Genomic DNA, 15,950 nt, shown 5'->3' with positions numbered 1-15,950 from the left:
AAACGCTATTCATTTCAATTATGTGGTGTATTCATCACATGATATTTAATAGTTTATTAACTAGCGTTAGGAACTACCGAGTGAAAATAGTCGAAACAGTCGATAGTCGCAAAACAGTCGATAGTTAAAAAACTAGCTAGTAAAGTATGACTATATTAAGTCAAATGCACGGTTCGACTGTTATTTTCCGTTCCTGATATCAGACGAAGATGTACGAATTCGCTGTTATATTTATAGTCATCACGTATATTTTATCACATTATACAAGACATTTAGATCAAACCTGTTTATAAGTCATATATTAAGGTAAGCAAGTAATATATCAAAATTTATAGCTCAACATCGAGGTATATAGCACTTTAATATTTGAACTTCCGAGAATCCACAAGCGCACGTTGTCCATCGAGCTAAGAACAACACGTTTGGGTATATTTTCCATACGTCATGAAAGCATTCAACCAATCAGAACTGTTTCTGCTTCAGAGGTTATTTGATTAAACTTACTAAACCACCAGCAGGAACTTGAGGGAGGAGCATCAAATAAAGCACTATTATAATATATATATATATATATATATATATATATATATATATATATATATATATATATATATATATATATATATATATATATATATATATACTATATATATAAAGTCAAACAATCAGTCTGTGCAATTAAATGCCTTCACGTTTATTAACATAACGATTTAAACAAGTCGCGAAACATTTCTTCAAAATTGCCTATAAAATTAAATCTCCATGTCCTCTGTGGGGAAGAGTGTCTCGACTTTTTAGACGGTTTAATGATTAAATTATTAGCCCTTATTTCATTAGTATAATATCAGTTGGTAGTACAATATAAGTATAATGCATCCTCGATTTAGAAAGTGTTGTGTACCCAGATGCACAGATAGTAAAGAAATGCAGCATGGTTTTCTTTTGTAAAAGGGTCCGGCTTTCAAATCTTTAAAAAATGGGATAGTAATATTAAAATATCTCAAACTGACTTGATTTTATTTTTTTAATAATCATTTAAATATTTGTTTTTTAATTTCACAAAACAATCCCCTTCCGAAAGGAGATATGCACACAGGAGATATTGTTTTATTCTTGGATCGAATAATATTTGATAGTTGCGACTCCACTAAAATAACTTTTGAATGTATTCAAGGAAGAATTAACCGTAAATTTAATACACGAGGAATTTTGGTGCAAAGCCATTCAGTATTTAAAAAGTGTAAACTTGTAATGCTCAACTAAAAACAAATTTGTTAAAGAGTCATCAATTTAAATTTTAGTTATTAAAACGCATACTTTGAGGGGTTCATTTTTCTAAAGAAAAATATTTTGAGTAAGTAATCGGAATAAATATATTGGCTTAAGGGTACTTAGCTCGTGGATTCAGGAATATACATCCCTCCACAAGCATGTTTGAAAAATAATTTAAAGCACTAATTTTAAGTTCATTATGTTCATTATATTAGTATTCATTCTGTTCACTATGCCATTCACCTCGAAGGGCTTTAGATAATTTTCTTTACTTTACTAACGAGAGATGTACCAGAAAAATTGTAACTTGACTCTACACATTCAGTTCCAGATATATTTCAGGTTATTTGGTAAAACTTTTGAAAATGGAAACCAATTGTAATGTTTGTTTGCATTCAATAATGAGACTAAAAAGTTGAAACTGATTTTATAAAGGTAAGGCAATATTTCATTTCCCAGATTCCAACAAAATTGTTTTATTATATTTATAAAAGCTTTTATCTTATATTTTGTTAAAGTAAATATTTCTTCTTTAGTTAAAAGAAGGAATATGTGTTAAGTACAATAATGAAATGTTACTAGTTTCTAGAGACTTTCGAGTTATGTAGTTGTCAGATATAGGAGTGTCAGTCAAGTGAAAATTCACGTTGTTTGTAGTTGTATATAGATAATTCATTAGTTCGTTTATACAGAGTCATCAACTGTTTAGATAGGTGTATTAAATAAAGCTATTTGTTAAAACAAATCTCAGAATATCAATTAATAACCGTAAAATCTCAAATATGTATATTGTATAGATAAATTTACATTTTAAATATATATTTATTTTCATATTTTTGATTGAATTTTAATAATTTTCTTTCATTGGTAAATGAAACGTTACGTCAGGGCTGTGACGTACCGCACATGCGTAATATATTTTAGCAAAGAACGAATCAAATATCACAGCAAAATATTTTCCTTACAGATGCCTATAATGAACATTTAAACTGACGAATCAAAAATTTAGCAAATATTGTCAGAAAAAATCCATTTTGCTTCACCAATAATGATCCAATACAATAATGTTTTATATGAAATATATGTACTAAATATAAACGTGTTTTTATTAATTACATCTTACATTAGATATACTTAGTACAATCTTATTTTACAAATTAATTTATGAATACTATTCTGTTATACTTGCATTTATTTTACAAGATTAATACATAAGTATGTATTTCCCAAATTAAAATAAAACTAAACTACTTAAGCTAAAGTTAAGAACACAGTTATGCATTCGCTTCAATCTGATTTCCTGTGTTGTCGAGTATTGCTTCCACTTTGCTGTTTAGTAACCTTATTTCATGTTTTAAGGGGAAAAATAAGGTAAATTCGTAAATCCATTTGATATCGAGATAATCGTAGCTCTTGGTTGATTACGTAGTATCGTTAATTAATCGTAGAAATTACTTGCTAATTGGTGTGATGTTTTAATACAACCCCATATTAGCACCCCATAGGTTCAAATTGGCTTTATGATTGATAATAAACCAATCTCTTTGATTTTAGGTCAAGTTGAATGTATATTCCGACTAATCAGTACAGTTGCTTGACTTTGAGTTGACTTTTAAACTCCAGCTGAAATATCTTTAAGTGCTGAGAATGCCCCTTCATACGAGATTCTAAATTTTCTTTCGAAAAGATATAATTCTTGCAATCGACAGTAATCTCAAATGCCATAGCATGGTCAAAAACTTGTGAGACGTTCAGGAATATTGCAGGGCAGTTTTTCTTTTCCTCGAATACCTTTTCAACAACCGCTGTTACTCTGTGCACTTGGTGGATTGTCGAATGATTTCAAAATCCAAACTGAAAATCTGGTATTTCTATAAATGGTTTAATACGTTTAAAGAGCAGTTTCTCAAATAATTTTAATATCGCAGGTATGAGCGTAATATACATCTAAGCATAATTCGAGCAACCTAGGCATTAAATATGTTAACATAATTCAACACAGTGAATGTTTTTTGTGGAAGCTCTTTCAATAACATAGATGGAATATCATCAATTCCAGGAGCCTTATTAGCATTGGGATTGTTGTCAATTTTTGTGGCAAGTTCCATTGGAGAAATCAGATTTACTGCTACATCGGACTGTTTATCAGGATTTGTATCTATTATAGATTCTATATTATTCGGTTGTAATGCGTTAGCTAAATGTTCCGCCAATAATTCAGCTTTTTCATCGTTGTTTCGAAGCCATTCATTTCAGTCAAATTTCCAAATTGATTTTACAAGAGCAAGTAGTCTTTGTCTGCTTTCGAGCTTAATTCACTTAAATATATTATACATAGGAACCAACTCTGTTTATATTCTTTAATCTTTTGATTTGTCTGATTACTAATTTTATTAAATACTGTTTTAGCTTTTTAGTCTTTCTTTTATCAATCCCCTAATTGCAACGGGGTAATTTACATAATATTCCGATTTCCCTCTTGATGTTGCTGCTCAGGATCATCTATACTTTTGATTCTTGCGTTTAAAATACTCCAAATATGTAATAATTAAATCATAAAACACCTAAGATATACCTCGTAAATAACAATCGCCACTTTTAAAGCACCCAAACCAAATAGAGTGAAAATGACACCAACAATTAAAAAGAATACAGATAAAACAGGAATTTTTGAAAAGAATATATTTTTGAAGGGAATGATGACGCGCTAAGCGCGATTATATGATTTTATTACGTATTTAGGTGAGACCGGACACTTTTAAGCCGACGTATTACTACGTTATTACTTTCTTTTGATCGTTACAATATCTGGTCGGCATAAGTACCGTGCATGAAGCATATAGTGAAATTAATGTTGAAAACGAAATGTCATCATCCATAGAGCCGTAACTGACGCAAACTTTCATAGTTCTCCTTGTATATGACGACCTTTACATTACAGCCGAAACGTGAACTACACGAGGAGTCTTACCGCGCATACAAATCACCGGTGCTCAGTGGTGCTCGTACCTCATTAACGTTCAAAACGATCCATCAAGAGGGCTTGGACTTGCATCCGTCGAGAGGTACATTAAAATAATAACAACAATGGTTAATAAGAATGACAGCGCGGCAGATAACGAAAGCAAAGAAAATATACAGCAACTATCAACATTGTGGAATGGTACGTAAATGTATAAATATATCTAATAATTTTGAAGACGCCGGTAAAGATAAAGCACAAATAAATATAGTTTTATTTATGAAAGATAAGTAAAATTTTATTATATGATTACGGTCGTACAATAGAATTATTTTTTTAACACAGCCAACTCATATTATTGAGTCATTTCAAATACTCCGTACAAAATTTAGTTAAATTAAATCAGATTTAATTTGAGCCATATAAAACTATCTGTATCTTAAAATAACTATAAATGTTTTGTTCTATCGTTATTTGTATAAATGTTATTTTCAAATAAGAATAATGTATGTTAAAAAATCCCACATTTTGGCAAGTGAGACACAAACGATTCCCAGGAATTATGATATCGTTTTCAATGTGTGTGCAAATTTGTTTGTTTTTAATATTTATGTTTGTCACGATTAAATATTGATAACACAAAATCAAATTAAAAACATATTTATGTTGATCTTTCTTCAACCCTCAGTCTAAATATCATCAAGCTATTTTCCTTGCTGTGTTTCCAATCCTTTTATCCGTTCTTACTGTCGTTATTTTGTTTCTCTCGCATCTCCTATTCCATCACTTTTTTTTGCTGATTTGAAAGCTCATATAATCAATCTGTTCAGCTTGCCTTGTTTCCTTTTATAATTGTCCTTATTCTACTCAATCTTCAACTATTCTTTCCTATGTTATTCTCCTGTCTCTACCAAGCTTACTCTATTTAACTCACAGCAAGTTTCTTCGCCACTACCTAATGTCAGCGTCAAGAAAAAAATAATATTATCTATCTATTTAAATTTTCCAAATAAATCTATAGTCACCGCCGTATATATCGTTATTTTATCTGTAGTTTTATATTTCAGTCTTAGTTCGAAAATAATATTAAGAAATGCATTATATATATATATATATATATATATATATATATATATATATATATATATATATATATATCGGAGAAAAAAATATAGAATTTAAATTTAAGCATCAATTTAAAAGGTTTATTAGAAATAATTAAATGCTTATTTATAATGTTTAAGAAACATATTTAATTTTTTTATGATAATATCGAAAAATATCGGCCAAAAATATCGATATTTTTTCGGCATCCCTAGGATGAATATTTTTGCTACAATAATTTTAAACAAAAAAAAATACCAACTTCCAGACATTATTCTTTTCCGACATAAAATTCACATCCTGGCAGAAATATTTTCAATATATTTTATACGGCATTATATAAAGAATCCAATGGTATTTACAAAAAAAAAAACAGGGAGAACTTAATACATCCAAATTTTCTAAGATCTAATTGCTACCAGTGAAATCAAATTGTTAAATAATTATAATGCAAGTCAGCATATAACATTGGCCAGGAAAAGTAATAAGTGAAATTATATTACTTAATGATATATTAGTTACATATTGTCTCGTATTAAAACTACATTGTTTTTTATGTTTAGGAAATAATGTTGGGTTTGTCAAATATTTGAACGATTACCATTTTGAAATATGAAATAAACATTACGTATCATTTTATTCAGATGACATTACACATTGACCGCAATGCAGGTCGCTTTTTATGGCGTTACCAGAACATTTTCACGATTAAGCACTATTTTATTACTTATAATAACTTGAAAAAAACATTCGGCATGGACAAACTCAGAGAATATTACTTCACTTAATAAACATAAATGGTATAAGTGGAGTTGAACTTTGAAAAAACAAAAATCCTTGGGCATGGGTATGATAAACAAGAATTAAATATTACATGAACCTTTGACCGTCAAATACTTACTATTCTTACACAGACAATACGAACTCTCACAAATTCAAACCCAAAAAAAATTGGGTACTAATCACGAATAAACTGAAGGGGTGACTTCTTCATTATTAGTTAATTAATTTTTAAATGATTTGAAGGAATTGTTTAACTTTGAAGGAAATGATTATTTTAATAGCATTTGACTGGAAGAACGCTTGGATAAGTGAGATCCAAATACGAAACCGAACAAATCTTCGGAGAGTGCAATACTAATTATACAACTAAAGAAAATTAATAGAACCGTCTCTATACAATTAGCTTTCACAAAGTATCACTGGCTTTGGTCATACTAATATTATAATGTTATAAGTAGTTTATAGTCGTAAAAATAAAATGGGCCCGTTAAAATATGTAATCGCATCAGTGCGTTAATAGCAGTATAATATTAACTCGGAACAATTTAATCTTAAATTAAAAATAACATGATTAATGGTTCATTCAATTATGCTCATAAATAATATAATCACATCATAATTAGTGCTTCAATTAGCGCTTTATATTGCAATACCTCATCAATAGGTTTTTAAAATATACTGTTTACAAATATCTTAAGGTAATCTTATATTTCCAGATGACAAATGGCTGAAAAATTTAAGTTACAACGAGATGCATTTTGAACGATTTTTGCAGAGTACTGATTTCGAGGTGTTCGATGCCTTTGAACGTGTAAGTATCTTAAAATATACAAGGTGCCAAACTAAAACGCATTTAACATTGCAGATTAAAGCGTTTTACGAAATATTATTCCAATATCCCGAATGGATGACCTGTGAAACACCCGCGGATAAAAAACATATAATCGAAAAGGACATCAGAGTGGCACTGCCACATACCGACAAAGAAGGAAGACCGATATATATCGTAAAAATAGGTAACCTGTCAACAAAACCGGTTAAAATATATCGCAAGTAACGTCTTTAATGATATATCTTTCAGGTAACGTTGACTGTAACAAGATGACGATACACGATGTTGTTGCTGTGGATGATATCTGGATAGAATCGCTGCTTATAAGCAATCCAAACTGTAAAAACGGACTCTGTGTGATCATCGACATAGCTAATTATTCCTGGCGGTTGATTAAATGGATGACACCACATAACATTAAAATAGGATTAAAAAAGCTACAAAGTATACCACTGAAAGAATACAGATTCCATGTTGTCAACCAGTCGGCCATGATTTCCGCTACCATTAAACTAATATGGCCCCTACTACCAGACTACATTAAAAAAATGGTAATATATTCTTATATATATATATATATATATATATATATATATATATATATATATATATATATTTCTCTCATTTAAACGAAAACAAAACATTTAAACATTTAAAGAATTCATTTAAACACAATAACTTACGCTCATCGGGTTATAGAATGATTATGAATATATTATAGAAGAGTTTGTTGCCTTCATTCACAACTGTTAATCATAAATTAATACATAAGTATATATATATATATATTATGCATAAAATATATTGCATTGAAAAATGTCATATCATTCATATTTAATTTTCAATCTTTTTAGGTGATGTTTCACTTCAATAACAGAGAATCATTACACTCTCACATTGACCCAACAGTATTGCCACAGGAATACGGCGGAAAGAATTCGAGTATCGATTACAACAAAATTTATGAGGATTTGTTCAATCAAAATGAGAAAATTCACAAAAACTTCGAGTTTTATAAAAATCTGCGAAGAGTGTGACAACTTACAAACAAACTACATATAAGTACCTAGGTAAAAAAAAAGAATTTTAAATATATGAGATATATATAAATTTAGGTTTACATAAAACATAATGGAGATAGTAGAGTGTAAAAGGGTGTAAAAAATACTCCAATAATTAAAAAAATTATATTTGATAATACCCATAATATTTAAAGATAAAATATTGACAACGGCTTTAATGAAGAGCAAATATGCTTGAGAGCGTAATATTCAGAAAAACAAAACATGCACGCTGGTAACAAGTGAATCATTAGATCTACATAAGCACTGCTTGTGAACAGTGTAAAAGTTGAAAAGGACACTAAACTACATAATAGATTTTGTTTAGATGATTTAAATTATATATAAATGAATTAGTTAAGTATCCTATTCAATCGCTAAAACTGTAGGATAATTCATTGCACAATAAATATGTTCGACCTATAAATAAATAAGGATGGAGTGTGTTGTCAACTGAATAAATTCAACCAATCACCAAATAAAAAAATATAAATAGATATAAAATTTAAAATGTAATATGTTAAATGATTGAAAACTATAATTAATCAAATCAAAAGCTATAAATACGCATGCTTTTGTTACATAATACCTTATTTTGTTTTTTTATTAAAATAATGGTTTATCACAGCATGAATAATTTTGATCTTTTTTTATTCAGTTTTCAGCACATCACCACATATACCAAATACTAACAATAAAAATTTTTATTATATGTACAAAACGTATCAAAAAGTACTTACACGTTTATACAAAAAAAAACATATACATATGACAGATGCATCATCTAGAAACTAATGTCTAACAATTACATCGGCTTGTCGAGGATGATCTGCATCATCATCATCTGTAAGATAAATGAGAAATTGACAATAAGATCTACAGGGAATGTAATATTAATTATTTATTATGGTTTTAATAATCACTATACTGCAAGTAATAATAAAATATAAAACTTACCATCTTCGTAATAATGTAAATTTGCATCTTCATTTTTCTTATTTCCCAACTTCCCACCTTCTAATGCCAAATCATCAAAAACATTACCTTGAGACTGGTCCATAACTTCCTGAGCTGCATTCTCTTGAATGTCTAAAAAATATAAGTATATTAATTAGCCTATCAATTTGCTTCTGAAATACCCTTTTCCTCTTTTTCTTTATTTTGAATTTCTGGTTGCTCATTTTGACTTTCTCTGTTCACTGGAACTGCAGGCACACCTTGTGGAGGCTTCAAATTTGCTTCTTTCTTGGCAGATTCTGGAGTAATATTTGGGGAATGTAGTGGTTTAGCCCCATTTAAATTGCCACTTTGTGGAGAAACAACAGCTCCAGATTTTGTAGAACTGCTTGGCTGTTCAGCACCTTTAAACAGTGGTAATGAGGATATACTCTTCTCCGATGTTTTGTTATTGACTGATGTAATGATTTCAGGCTTATTTTGAGTATTTTCATTGCACTTTTGCTAAAAAGTAAAATAATAACAGAGTAAATAAAGATTTAAAAGTATGTAATTAATTTATTACTTTCACTAACCTGTAAAGCATTATACTTATCTTCAAGATCATGGAACTTATTACTAAAAATGTTTATTGTCTCCTGAGCTTCAGCATTGGGATCTTTTTTATTCAAATTCAACTTTAATTTCTGATTTTCTGATTCTATCTCAGTAAATCTTGTCTAAAATCAATGCAACTATTACTAACCTTATTAGCTATTAACTAAACTATTCCTTATATACAACATGTATAAAACATGTTTCTATATGAACATAGTTTCTAATAATAATTTAATAGCTTCTAATAATAATATAAAATTTAGTACCTTTAAATCTTCCCTAGATTCCCGAACTTTTTTCAGTTCCTCTTTAATCTCTTTCAATTTAGATTGTAAACTATTTACCTCATCTAGTTGTTCTTTTTGAATTTTACTGCATTCCTCTTTAAAATCTTCATGTTCGGTCTAAAGTTAAAAAAGGACAATAATATATTTATATAAATTGTAAAGTTTAATACCTTTAACAAATTAAAATGTTGTTGTAATGAGTTATATTTTAACTGAGCATCACTGGAAGCCTTTTCACTTTTAGATTTCTCTTCATTTATTTTAGTTTCTAAACTAGCCACATTTTTCTGATGCATTGCAATCTCATTTTTCATCACTTTTTCTAATTTTTGTTTAAATTCAGATATTACTAAAATTATAGAACATGTCTCTTAACAAATAAGAATAAACAATCATTTACATTAAATAAAAAAGTAGAGCATCAATAAAAATAATAAACATATATTTTACTACTAAAAGAAAATAACAATAATGTACTTACCTTGAAGTTGTGTAGACAAATTTTCATGCTGTTGATGGCATATATCACTAATTTTCTTAACATCATCAAGCTGAGATAATGTATTATTATAACAAGCTATCAATCCTGTTATTATTAAAATAGCACATACATAAACGAAAATTTTAGCTTTAGTGCTTCGTATAACCCTTGAAGAAGACATTACATTTGTTTTAAATTTACCATGAACCAAGGTGTTTTTAGAAATATTTATTCACCCTTAACGACAATCACCTTTCACTTGACTCTACGATTTGTTTACTGGTCTAATATGGTTAAGCTTCTGTCAATAGTTGGCAACCCGAAATACATACATTTGACATATAATAATAAATATGATCATTAAAACAAATTAAATCAAATAGGTATTTTTTATAGACTTGATGTATTCATTAGAACATAACTTAATACAAAATAAAACAGCTATTTTTTCGTATTTAAATTATATTTTAAAAATAATGGAACATATTACTTCTTCTTAGATACACCAACAGTGCGACCACGTCTTCCAGTAGTCTTGGTATGTTGACCACGTACTCTAAGACCCCAGTAGTGTCTCATACCTCTGTGCGCACGAATCTTCTTCATACGTTCCAAATCTTCACGAAGTTTAGAATCCAGCATGGCTGATGTTAACTACAAATAAGAAATAGTTGAATATTGAAACAAATACTAAATTAGATATATCAAGAAAAATTTTCAAAAATCAATATATTCATTTAATTACTCAAAAAAATGAATAACTGTAGCGCAGTATCAAGTCATTTTAAAAAATACCAAACAATGCTTCACAGATTTCACAAAGGAGGTGACCGGTCCACAAAGATTGATGTTTTAAAAAACTACACAACTGTGCTATACTTTTGCACAAGCTACCAGCCAACATATTCCAAATTACAATAATATTGGCCGTTTTAATGTGCCTAAATTTTATTTACATTATGTATACTCTACTTACTTGGTTGTATTTACCATCAACAATATCCTTTTGTCTGTTGAGGAACCAATCAGGAATTTTATATTGTCGGGGATTGGACATGATAGTCACAATTTTTTCTACTTCCTCTTCGGAGCATTCTCCGGCACGTTTGTCTAGATCGACATCTGCCTTTTTAAGGACAATATTTGAATATCGTCTACCAACACCCTTGATGGAGGTTAATGCGAACATCACCTTTGTTTTTCCATCGATGTTCGTATTTAGAATACGAAGAATGTGTTGGAACTTTTCTGGTATTACCAGCGACTGAAACATAACAAAAACAGGTTAAAAATGAAAATAACCAATACAACACAAAATATGTACTAAAATAAATATTATTTACCATCACAAATTAAATTATAAATTATTAAATAACTTTGAAACCAAGATTATTGAAATATTAAAGAATTTTCAATATTTCTCACAATTAGTTTTTAAAACCTACCATTTTGGATCACTACAAATTACAAAAGAAAGATGTCACTGCTAGAACCTTGAACGAACGTCAAATGTCACAACACGGACTCTTTTATGGCTTGTCTCCACTTATAATAGAAGTCCATTGGAAACTCGTGCGCGCGCAGGCAGTTAAATAAGCTCTCACTCTTACGAAATTCGTTTGAACGAATCTCGGATGGGATCTAAATCGAAATAAAAATGTTCGTTATATCGATAAATCCTATCGATATTCTTTATTCTCTTTGTTTTAAATACGTATATATTGATAATTTTTCTGTAACCAACATCCCTAATTCGAACCAAATTTTTTAATTTACCAGATATATAGTACATTTTAAGGAAAATTTATTTATTTACAAAATATATTTTTACAAATAATTGAAAATTAAGATTATAAATATATATTTATTATTTTTTGTGGTGAATATTAAAATGTTTAATTAATATACTTTTTCTACTAATATTTTGAATTTATTTTCATTGATTAAAATACTATATGTATCTATATAATTAAGTCTATAGTCTCCTTTTACCAACAAGGGTTTATCTGGACTGGACCTAGTGTTTAATGAGGGCTCCGAACCACGGTCCTCGACATTAAGCCTACCGACTGGCGAGTGACCCACTTAAAAATCATCCCAGAAGATATCCGGTCTTACCCAGTCTGGTTACTGGCGTGCCTGGGATCATTTTCCTTATCAGATTTTGCACTATAGCCTAGGACAATCATAAACATAAATTTACGACTATGCCTCAGCAGGATTCGAACCCACGACTATCGTAACAGTGATACGTACTACCACTGCGCAAACCAAGTATTCAATCAAAAACTCCAATGGCAACTTTTTAATCCACACATTTTTAACGACCCTTTACATAACATAAAATAACATTTCAACAGAAGCTGATATATTTATATTAAAACTTCAATTCAAAGCTACATGTCATCTGAAAATAAAGAAAATATTCTCTGTCTTCACAAAACATTCAAATCTGTATGTTAAAGTCTCTACATTTTATGCCTGTCTTGTGTTTACAAACAATGCAAAAAATTCATAACCTAATTAAATTGAAGTGTCATTAATCAAATGAATTGCGCATACGTGCACTTAAACCAATCAAACAAGGAGACGTTTTATTTTCTTTTTCACACTAAAGATATTTCAATGTTTTGTTTTGACATTTGTCATTCCATTTGTTTTCGTATGTGTTTTTAAATTTTCAGTGTTTTTACATAAAAATCATCAATAAAAATGAATAATACTAATAAGTACGTACAGGTTGCAGGAAGTAGTCAAGGTATTACCAGCAGTGATAAAGTGGTTCAAGATATATTAAATACATTCACGGATCTTCGTCACTATTCCCGAGAAATTGAAAATGAATTAAAAACAACAGAAAACCAGTCTATAAAAGTATATATAAAGGAAAGTGAAAATATAAGCAGTTTACATTCACAGATCACAGCTTGTGATACAATATTGGAGAGAATGGAAAATATGTTACTTGCTTTTCAAAATGACTTAGGCAGTATTAGTAGTGAAATTTTAACATTACAGCGAAAATCAATATCAATGAGCCAAGAACTAACCAATAGACAGGCTATAAGAGGACAATTGAGTCAGTTTATAGATGATATATCAGTTCCAGAAACTCTTATTGTTGCCATAATGGACTTACCTGTTACAGACAAAGAATTTTTAACACAACTTCAAATTTTAAATCACAAAATTGGTTTCATTAAAGAACAGAGTTTCAAAGATACCAAATCATGTCATGATGTTAAAGATGTTCTTGAGAAATTGAGAATTAAAGCAATGTCTAAAATAAGAACTTATCTACTGGAACAAATTTCTAAATTCAGAAAACCAATGACTAACTATCAGATTCCACAAAATGCACTGTTAAAGCACAAATGTCATTATGAATTTCTGCTTATGAATGAACGGAATACTGCTGAAGAAATTTGTAATGAATATATTGATACTATGAGTAAAATATATTTTTCATATTTTAAATCATATGAGGGTAGGATCACAAAACTTTTGTATGACGAAAGCACAACTAAAGATGATTTAATGGGTATAGAAGATACTGCTACAAGAAGTTTATTTAATAAGAGCCTTAAACATAAAGCTACTGTATTTACTATTGGTAATAGAGGTGATGTTCTAGCACAACAACTAGAAGCTCCCATTATTGTACCGCATGCTGAAACAAAAAATAGGGTATGTACTTCTTAAAACTTCTTATTTATATATTTACTTATAGTTACTTAAACAATAAATATTTTTGTTATAGTATTCATATGAAGCTATATTTAGGAGTATTCAATATGCTTTAGTTGATAATGCCTGTAGAGAATATTTATTTGTTAGCGAGTATTTTATGGTTCAAAATCAGCTAGCCTTACAGTTATTTAACAAAATAATGGGAAAGACTTTATCATTATTACAGGTAACATTCACTTAGAATATTAAATTTAGTACTTATTCAAAATATAATTTGTAGAAAAATATAGAGCAATATATTTCGAGTTGCTATGATTCAATAGCAATATTCTTATGTTTTCACCTGGTGTTAAGATATAAAATAATGTGTCACAAAAGATGTGTTCCTGCACTGGATGATTATTGGGATAATTTAGAAAAGTGCCTACTACCAAGATTCGAATATATTGTGAAACTAAATATAAACAGCATCAGAGACTGTGATGTAACGAAATTTAATTTGGAGAAAGGTCCTCATTATGTAAGTACTAAAATCTAATATTCCTCATATCGTTTTCAATTTCTGTTGCTTCAGACCTTAAATGTTAGACATTTTTTTAATTAAAAATCAGTTGACAAGTATAAAAGTAGTTTCTTATTTTTTAATATGATTTATAATATATAATGTGTAATTTGATGTTTAGATTGCTAGAAGATATGCTGAATTTAGCGCAGCTCTCGTCAGTATCAGTGAAAATTTTCCCAATGAAATGATCAATAACTTACTAGCTGAACTTCAAGAAGAGGTAGAAATGTTTATATTTCGAATGGCAGGTGTTTTTACTGAACGCAAAGATCAACTTATATTCCTCATCAATAATTATGACATGATTCTTAGTATCATAATGGAAAGAACCAGGGATAATTGCAAGGAAGCTGAAACGTTCAAATCAAGACTATCCGCAAAAAGCGGCGAATACGCAGAACAGATCTTGTTTCCACATTTTGGAGAGATGATTCAATATGTGAAGGAATGTGAGCATTACTTTGAACACTCTAAACTCAAAGAACTAAAAGCTCTAGAGGGCAAATCGCTGGATATAGTCCAAAGTTTTTCGCTAAATTGGAAAAAATCTCTTGAAGATTTAAACAGGGAAGTCCTTCTTTCATTTCCCAATTTAGTAACGGGAGCAAGTTTACTGCAACTGGCCCTTACGCAACTAGTGCAATACTATCATCGATTTCACAAGTTGTTAGCACCCAACATTCGATCTCAACTTGTTAACATCCATCATATTATGGTGGAAATGAAAAAATATAAAACTAACTTTTAAATTATTATTTTTGTTTATTCCACAAATAGTTATTTATTTGTTTTAATATAAATTATTTTATTTACTTGTATTTTATTGTACTCCTTTTGCCATTATATATACATATTTATATATATATATATATATATATATATATATATATATATATATATATATATATATATATATATATATACATACATACACACACGTTTTATTGTGATGAGATGTTTAAATAGGTTGAAACACACTGTGTAGGAGGTATTAAAAAATGTTTTTATTTGAAAGTTTGCTGAAAACACTTGGTACTTCGTGGCTAAAATAATTTTCAAATAAAATTGGGGTCCTTATCAAAATGAAGGTAGCAAACAAATAGCGTTATCTATGGTCATTAACTTTAGCTCTTGAGTTAGTTGTATCTTGTAGGAATGCACACTTAAGTGGCGACTTAAAATTCGCCAAATTTCGTCGGGAAATAGATTGAGTACTTCATATTCTCATGCAAATTTTACAGTGGTGATGTTTTCAACCAATCTAGCGTTCCTTTAATCTGCTGGTATTAGCTAATTGTTTACCGAGCTGTATAATGGTGTAAGTGATTTCTCATAGTGATTTGGTATCAGTAATTGAAT

The 15,950-nt window shown here is 29.2% G+C and overlaps 4 protein-coding genes across 7 annotated transcripts; 2 read left to right on the top strand and 2 right to left on the bottom strand.

The window, feature by feature from the left end:
• The first annotated feature begins 4,244 nt into the window (after window positions 1–4,244).
• Window positions 4,245–8,991, top strand: LOC143202606 (retinaldehyde-binding protein 1). Of its 2 annotated transcripts, none has more exons than XM_076414239.1 (5): window positions 4,245–4,435; window positions 6,838–6,932; window positions 6,987–7,137; window positions 7,203–7,504; window positions 7,808–8,991. In XM_076414239.1, the coding sequence occupies exons 1-5, from the start codon at window positions 4,360–4,362 to the stop codon at window positions 7,988–7,990; spliced, it is 807 nt and encodes a 268-aa protein (XP_076270354.1). In that variant the 5' UTR covers window positions 4,245–4,359; the 3' UTR covers window positions 7,991–8,991. The 2 variants fall into 2 exon arrangements, with proteins under 2 accessions (XP_076270354.1, XP_076270355.1); XM_076414240.1 differs by having other exon boundaries at window positions 4,252–4,435; window positions 6,987–7,142; window positions 7,208–7,504; window positions 7,808–8,151.
• On the bottom strand, window positions 8,127–10,625 carry LOC143202605 (uncharacterized). The gene is made up of 7 exons (XM_076414238.1): window positions 10,337–10,625; window positions 10,026–10,204; window positions 9,835–9,972; window positions 9,547–9,690; window positions 9,154–9,475; window positions 8,972–9,103; window positions 8,127–8,858 (listed from the first exon to the last, which is right to left on the bottom strand). Exons 1-7 carry the CDS (start codon window positions 10,515–10,517, stop codon window positions 8,806–8,808), a joined length of 1,149 nt encoding a protein of 382 aa, XP_076270353.1. The 5' UTR covers window positions 10,518–10,625; the 3' UTR covers window positions 8,127–8,805.
• Window positions 10,626–10,711: 86 nt separating this feature from the next.
• On the bottom strand, window positions 10,712–11,915 carry RpS18 (Ribosomal protein S18). Of its 3 annotated transcripts, none has more exons than XM_076414243.1 (3): window positions 11,782–11,915; window positions 11,313–11,600; window positions 10,712–10,990 (listed from the first exon to the last, which is right to left on the bottom strand). In XM_076414243.1, exons 1-3 carry the CDS (start codon window positions 11,782–11,784, stop codon window positions 10,823–10,825), a joined length of 459 nt encoding a protein of 152 aa, XP_076270358.1. In that variant the 5' UTR covers window positions 11,785–11,915; the 3' UTR covers window positions 10,712–10,822. The 3 variants fall into 3 exon arrangements, with proteins under 3 accessions (XP_076270358.1, XP_076270357.1, XP_076270356.1); XM_076414242.1 differs by having other exon boundaries at window positions 11,680–11,797; XM_076414241.1 differs by lacking the exon at window positions 11,782–11,915 and having other exon boundaries at window positions 11,313–11,609.
• A 1,038-nt stretch (window positions 11,916–12,953) lies between these two features.
• Window positions 12,954–15,403, top strand: Vps52 (Vacuolar protein sorting 52). Its single transcript, XM_076414237.1, has 4 exons — window positions 12,954–14,023; window positions 14,097–14,252; window positions 14,307–14,546; window positions 14,710–15,403. Exons 1-4 carry the CDS (start codon window positions 13,049–13,051, stop codon window positions 15,337–15,339), a joined length of 2,001 nt encoding a protein of 666 aa, XP_076270352.1. The 5' UTR covers window positions 12,954–13,048; the 3' UTR covers window positions 15,340–15,403.
• Window positions 15,404–15,950: the final 547 nt, after the last annotated feature.

The sequence above is a fragment of the Rhynchophorus ferrugineus genome, unplaced genomic scaffold (assembly GCF_030347505.1).
Source record: "Rhynchophorus ferrugineus isolate W39M unplaced genomic scaffold, kcgeb_rfMv2 rfM9, whole genome shotgun sequence".
In the NCBI taxonomy this organism is placed as follows: domain Eukaryota; kingdom Metazoa; phylum Arthropoda; class Insecta; order Coleoptera; family Curculionidae; genus Rhynchophorus; species Rhynchophorus ferrugineus.
The sequence above is the reverse complement of the archived record's forward strand: the minus strand, read 5'-3'. Positions and strand labels throughout refer to the sequence as shown.

Coding starts and splice junctions, on each gene's coding strand:
- LOC143202606 (XM_076414239.1), top strand. CDS start 4,360: ATGGTTAATAAGAATGACAGCGCGGCAGATAACGAAAGCAAAGAAAAT. Junction 7,138..7,202: donor GATATATATCGTAAAAATAG/GTAACCTGTCAA, acceptor TATATCTTTCAG/GTAACGTTGACTGTAACAAG. Junction 7,505..7,807: donor CAGACTACATTAAAAAAATG/GTAATATATTCT, acceptor CAATCTTTTTAG/GTGATGTTTCACTTCAATAA.
- LOC143202605 (XM_076414238.1), bottom strand. CDS start 10,517: ATGTCTTCTTCAAGGGTTATACGAAGCACTAAAGCTAAAATTTTCGTT. Junction 9,691..9,834: donor AATCTAGGGAAGATTTAAAG/GTACTAAATTTT, acceptor CATTGATTTTAG/ACAAGATTTACTGAGATAGA. Junction 9,476..9,546: donor ATAAGTATAATGCTTTACAG/GTTAGTGAAAGT, acceptor TTTACTTTTTAG/CAAAAGTGCAATGAAAATAC.
- RpS18 (XM_076414241.1), bottom strand. CDS start 11,609: ATGTTTCAGTCGCTGGTAATACCAGAAAAGTTCCAACACATTCTTCGT. Junction 10,991..11,312: donor TTGATGGTAAATACAACCAA/GTAAGTAGAGTA, acceptor TCTTATTTGTAG/TTAACATCAGCCATGCTGGA.
- Vps52 (XM_076414237.1), top strand. CDS start 13,049: ATGAATAATACTAATAAGTACGTACAGGTTGCAGGAAGTAGTCAAGGT. Junction 14,024..14,096: donor ATGCTGAAACAAAAAATAGG/GTATGTACTTCT, acceptor TTTTTGTTATAG/TATTCATATGAAGCTATATT. Junction 14,253..14,306: donor AGACTTTATCATTATTACAG/GTAACATTCACT, acceptor TATAATTTGTAG/AAAAATATAGAGCAATATAT.